The sequence below is a fragment of the Eschrichtius robustus genome, chromosome 5 (genome assembly GCF_028021215.1).
Source record: "Eschrichtius robustus isolate mEscRob2 chromosome 5, mEscRob2.pri, whole genome shotgun sequence".
Lineage (NCBI taxonomy): Eukaryota > Metazoa > Chordata > Mammalia > Artiodactyla > Eschrichtiidae > Eschrichtius > Eschrichtius robustus.
The window spans coordinates 38,687,961-38,694,225 of NC_090828.1; the positions used below are offsets into that span (position 1 = coordinate 38,687,961).

Genomic DNA, 6,265 nt, shown 5'->3' on the forward strand with positions numbered 1-6,265 from the left:
AATTATCTTTTAAATTTTATTTCAAGTAATTACTTGAGGATATATTCTTGGCAGTGGAAATAGCAAGTCAAAGGAATAAAAATTTTATAACTGATAACTGCTTTAAAATACTTTCAAACAAGATAATTTCAGTATTTTATATCAATTTGGTAATGGAAAGATGTATTTATTTAGCTGTTAGATAATTGAGTATGATTCTAAATAAAATAATAAACTTAAATTTTACTTAATATCTTGATATTTTTACTTTATTGCTTTGTAGAACCCCAAACACTCTAGAAGAAGTGAAAAAAAATCCAATCACCATAAAGACTCTACAGTACACCATCTCCGTTTATCTGCCAGTGATGCTGAAGATAGTCTTCGCATGCACAGTACTGTGATTAACTTATTAACATGGATTGTATTACTCAGCATGCCATCTTTAATTTATTGGCTGAAGAATCTTAGGTGTGTTTTATTTATATAATTATAATTTATGTGGTTCAAACTATAAATATCTGTAAGTAGAGACTTGCAGGACTCCTAATGTTTCATAAAACTTTCTCAAGAACAAGAAGCTATCACCTGAAATTTATTTTCAACATATTCACATTTTCTTCTTTTCCGTGAGAATATAAACTTCCCCAAAATCTGCCCAAAAGGGGAGGGATTGTATTTTCTTTAGCCTTCTTTGAGTTTAGAAATATGAGAAAATGTGCTTTATTTTGCTGACTTATAGTATTCATAATGCTAGTGCTTTGTATATTTTTCAATTCACAATCAATTTTATATTTTCTTAAATTTGAGGGGAAGAAAAATGCTTACATTTAAAATAATAGAAATAATGAAGGAAGTGTGTACTTTTCTGATGGTTCCTATACGTTGAACTAAAATAAATGATCAGCTGTTTTACTAGAAAACTGTCATTTGCTTTGTTACCTGATAAGTGTCCTAGGTTAAATGAGAGCCTAAAAATGCTCTCTAAGGTTATTTCTAGAATATTTAGTTATTGGTAAATTGTCTTTTTTAAAAGGCCACATTATCCAGTTAATAGTTAACCCCTGCTTAATATAGTTTTTAGAAATGATGTAAAACTTTCAGATTATCTAAATACTGGAAGTTTTTTTTTTTTTTAAGTTGGCTGAATCAAAGTAAGTTCAGTAAATTAAATCACAGGTCACCAGATATTAATATCCTTCCTTTGTCCCTTATTTTAATCAAGGTGCAAATTTTTGTCCACAGATTTGGGGAAACAATTACTTGAGGAGCACAAATTTATGATTCTAGAAGGCTGTGGACAGTTACTTTATATAAACCTTCATTTTTTCATCTTTTTTAAATAGAGCAGTTTAAATATGTTTTAAATAATTTGTTTTATAAGATATTATTTATATATGACCTTTCAGGCATATACTTACTGTAAAAAGGAAGTGCTTCCAGATGGGATATTTTCATTTCCTTTAGTAGTTTCTGAACATAATTCTCCATATAAAACCTTGAGGATAAAGATGATGTAAAGCTAAATTTATTTATCAATGATTTCTTGAGCTGTTTAGAGCTCTCTTATATCCATATTGCTATAGGAACGTTTTCAAATGTATTTAATTGTTTGATTCTGAGAATTTAAAATGATTGGCAGTGCTTTGTTGATTTATGATTTATTGTTTTCTTTTTGACATAGGTATTACTTTAAACTTAATCCTGATCCATGTAAACCTTTGGCATTTATCCTTATTCCAACTGTGGCAGTTCTTGGAAATACTTACACTGCTTCAATAAAATCAAGGTATAGTATTTTAATCTTTTTTTTCTCACATCTGTTCCTGGTCTTTATCATAGTTTCATGTCTGAAACATGTCTTTTGTTCCTAATTACTTGGACTGTTCCTGAAGGTAAAGCTATAATAGTAATTATGGTTTATGTGCAAATACAGTTTATATGCAAATGTATTATATTTGTTTCCTTAATTATGCATTTTATTTGTTAGGATATAATCATTTCTTTTCATTAAGAAGTTAACCCTTGAAAGATACGATATCTAACGTTTGCTTCCAAAAAATACAGGAGGAGTGGAAGTGGGCAGTAATATAGGTATAGTAAGATTGGCCATGACTTGATAATTTTTGAAGCTGGTTGATGGGTCCATGAGGTTCATTATACTGTTAATCTACTTATGAATATGTTTAAAATTTTCCATAATAAAACTTTACTTTTCATTGACCGCTTGTTTGCTCCGGAAGCCTTTTCAGTTGATTCTGGCAGATAGTTGCAGATATTCTAAAGTCAGGCAGATCTGGGGTTTCAGTCTAAGGCTCTGTGTCCTTAGATAAGTTTCTTAACCCCTCAGTGTCTCTGTTTTCAGAGTAAAAAGGTGATAGCCTTTCCTGATAGTGTTTTTCTTTTAAAAATAGTGTCTTATCTTACATGCTCCTCTTAGGAATTAAAGATGGTTCCTTTTTTATTTGGTTGAAGTTTTTTGCTGATATTAAATAGGGTGAAAATAAATATTTCTGTAGCTATATCTTAGTAAACATTGATTTTTTTCTTATTAGGATAAATCTCTAGAGGTAGCATTGCTGAATAAAAGTCCAACTAGTATTTGTCTGTGGTTAAAATTTAAAAGAATAAACAAAACTGGTGATTTACTTAACAGAATATTTTTCTCTTTTCTAGCCAAAATTGACTTGTATTGATCTTTTAAAAAATTTTGGACAGTTAAAGTAATTTTTCATATAATGAATTTATTTAAAATCACTTAGAACACTTTCTCAAAACTGTATAAAAGATTGACATGTTCAGTTTTTGCTCACAATGTAGGTTACATTATAATGTATATTTCTGTCTCTTTACAGTAAATTGTTGAAGACTACTTCACAGTTTCCACTTCCTCTGGCTGTTGGTGTGATTGCTTTTGGGTCAGCACACTTATACAGGGTTCCATGCTTTGTCTTCGTTCCTCTTTTACTCCATGCATTATGCAACTTTATGTAAGATTGGATTTAAGGAATGATAAAGATCAGTTATGCCTTTAGGTCCAGTAATAAGAGGGAACACACAGATCCATCAGTGTGGACAGCAAGATCCTTTGGAGAAGACAGGTCTATTTTTACAATGTTGAAAATAGGAAATTAGTTTTGTAATGCTTGAGGAAAGTAGTTGAAGCATGGTTTTGTTTTGTGGTATGACATCTGTGTACTAGTCATTATGAAAAATCAGTAAAAGGATATGGTAGCCTCTGTCTTTGAGGACTCTGCATATCAGCTAGTCTGCTTGATTGGCCATACCAAGATCTTCTCCTAAACACTCAGTAAATGTAGCATTGTTTGTATCCTTACCTCAAGTATTCTCATTTCGTCAAACTTTCTTCTGAAAAGTGGGTTACTTTGTATTTGCTACAGTATACATGTTGAAAAATGTCTTAAAAGATTAATGAAATTTAAACTGTTTGCTTTCTCAGAAATGAAATAGCCACAGTCTTTAGTCAGTTTTTGGCAGCCGTAGTGAACAAAATAGATCTTTTGTTTTCTTACGCCTATGAAAATACAACTTTAAATTCTAAGGAGACATGTTTTCTTGGTAACCAGCAAGATTGATGAATGGAAACGTAATTCAAATTCAAAACTCAATGAAATTTTCTTGTTTCTTTGCAAATAAGAATCTTATTTTGTATTCTTAGTGAATATCAGGAGACTACTGAAGAGATGTATTGCTAAAATTTGAAAAAATTTTCATAGATATTTACTTATAGACATTGGAGCAGTTCAGTCATTCAGTCTTTACCATTTTATTCAATTCACTGACCCCATGGTTGTCAAAAGTGCCTAGGGTCATGGTGGGTTGTTAAAATAACTAAATTCCAGTGGTCAGAAAATACTCTACATTGGCACAATTTTTATTTACTATGGAAAGAAAATCAGCATGATGAAGTGCAGTACCACATTTAATGTATAAAATTATACTATTAATGGAATAACAGTGGAAAAACTGTTACCCCATTAATAGCATAAGTATAAACAATGAATACCTGAATAAGTAGGAGTGTTTAGCCACTAGGTTTAATAGTGGAATCTTAATTTGCCAAGGTGATTACTATTTGACAGATAGAGAGTAATATTTATATTTCATTTCACATTTCAGCTCACTTTTTGGAAGTAGGTAATGGAGCTAGGTATCTTCACCTTAAGATAGAATTAACTCAAGGCTGGGGTATACCTGAGTGATAGAGCCCTTCCTTTAGATGTGTATGCTGTAAATACCCCAAACCTTGCAAGTATAGTCCTTAAGTCCCAGTAACTCCACAGTTGTACCTGTGAACTTGTGTCCTTGTTAGTGCCCAGGGATGTCCTAGAGTACCAGGTTCATTTTACGTGCCATTGCATCTGGATTCCATTACAGCCTCTCAGTTGTTACTGCCTATTAGAAGGTTACTCCCACTTTACTGCCTGTAGAGGGTTACCTCACTTCTTTTCTCATTTGTTCTTCGGGTTCTTGCTGTTTCATCATCAGTTGAAGACGGTCTTGCTATCATCTCTGAGAGTTTTAAGTTTGTTTGATTCCATTGTTGTCTTTTCCAGCTTCATGTTCAGTGTTCATATTTTCACTTATGAGATCATTAAAGATAAGTGATAACCTCATAGTAGACATGGCAGGCATACCAGGCTCTTGTTTGTTTGATAGAAGCAGCAAAAGGGATAAAATACAGAATGCTTGTGTGTTCAAACCTGAAAGGAAAGAGAACTTACCAGATTATATATGCACTTTCCCATGGCATACCACATATATATTTAAACAAGGACACATCTGCCTAGGTTTAGCTTATACATATACTCGTAACAACTTTTGTACATATGGTGTTGTATTTCAAGTTTTCACCCATATGTAGTTGCATTTCAAGTTACAGGTTAAATATGTCATTTAACTATTTCTGAATTTGAACTTAGGTCCATATACAGAACTTAAGAAAATTCATTAATTTGAATCTTCTATTGACAGCCATAATCAATGTGTTTAGATGATCTAAAGTCTCCTTGTTTAGTCATTCCTGCTCTTGAATAAAATGCAACAAGCTTAAATTTCTCATTTGTGAGTAGTACATTAGCTTTTTAAAGCAGCAGACTAGGCACGTTAGTTTCCATGAAAATAATTTCATGTGAGTGTCATTATCATCAAGTCCTAAAGTCTTATTTATTCCAACAAAATATTTTATTTTAGGACTACAAAAAGGATTCTCATTAGACATGTTATAAACAGCAGTAGTTTGGGGTTTTTTCACATATATTTAATATTATATGTATATACACACACACACACATTTTGACAGAGTCTTCATCAAGTCCTAATGCACTTTAAAACCGAATAACTACCGGAGATGAGAAAGTAGGCTCTGTCTGAAGATTAACAAAACTGATGTTTCTATCACTTGAGAAAAGGAAAGTCCTTTGTCTTTATTTATTTATTTTTAAATAAATTTATTTATTTATTTATTTTTGGCTGCATTGGGTCTTCGTTGCTGCACGCGGCTTTCTTTAGTTGCGTCGAGCAAGGGCTGCTCTTCCTTGCGGTGCACGGGCTTCTCATTGCAGTGGCTTCTCTTGTTGCGCAGCACAGGCTCTAGGCGCGCGGGCTTCAGTAGTTGTGGCACGCAGGCTCAGTAGTTGTGGCTCATGGGCTCTAGAGCACAGGCTCAGTAGTTGTGGCTCACGGGCTTAGTTGCTCCGCGGCATGTGGGATCTTCCCAGACCAGGGCTCAAACCCGTGTCCCCTGCATTGGCAGACGGGTTCTTAACCACTGCGCCACCAGGGAAGCCCCCTTTGTCTTTAAATTCACATTATTTCAACCATGCCTACAATCTATATTATTAGCTGGCAAAACAACACAGGTTTATCAGAAATGTTACCAAAAATGAAATTGTTCATTGGCAGTTAGGGATTATCTAATTTAGCAAACTTCTGAGCTCTATTGTTATGACATTTTTATTTAGATTTTGTTTTTTGAGTTTTGAGTAAGTTTTGAACTTATAAAAATTACTCCTGGATCCTATTGTTGATACCTAGACCAAATATAGACTGGACAGGACAAACAGCGAGTACTTTCAGTATCTCTAAAGAGTCCTCTGGAGTTACTACTATTATAATTTGGAACAGATAATATGATAGAAATCATTAATGCTCTCTTTTCTTTATCTTTTTCATGTTGGAAATTACACAGGTTCTGCTAGCTGTTTTCTTGGTTGTCACCAGAATGAAAGTATTTAAAACAGTAGTCCTAAAAAAAAAACATTTG

General features: G+C 32.9%; 1 protein-coding gene across 1 annotated transcript in view; it reads left to right on the plus strand.

Annotated features, from left to right (window-relative positions):
* Positions 1–5,209, plus strand: part of PGAP1 (post-GPI attachment to proteins inositol deacylase 1) — a 79,204-nt gene extending 73,995 nt beyond the window's left edge. Inside the window, exons 25-27 of the mRNA XM_068544738.1 lie at positions 263–450; positions 1,664–1,768; positions 2,835–5,209. Of these exons, the coding sequence (XP_068400839.1) occupies positions 263–450; positions 1,664–1,768; positions 2,835–2,973 (432 nt within the window). The 3' untranslated portion in view covers positions 2,974–5,209. The remainder of the gene's footprint in view (positions 1–262; positions 451–1,663; positions 1,769–2,834) is intronic.
* The last annotated feature ends 1,056 nt before the right edge of the window (positions 5,210–6,265 follow it).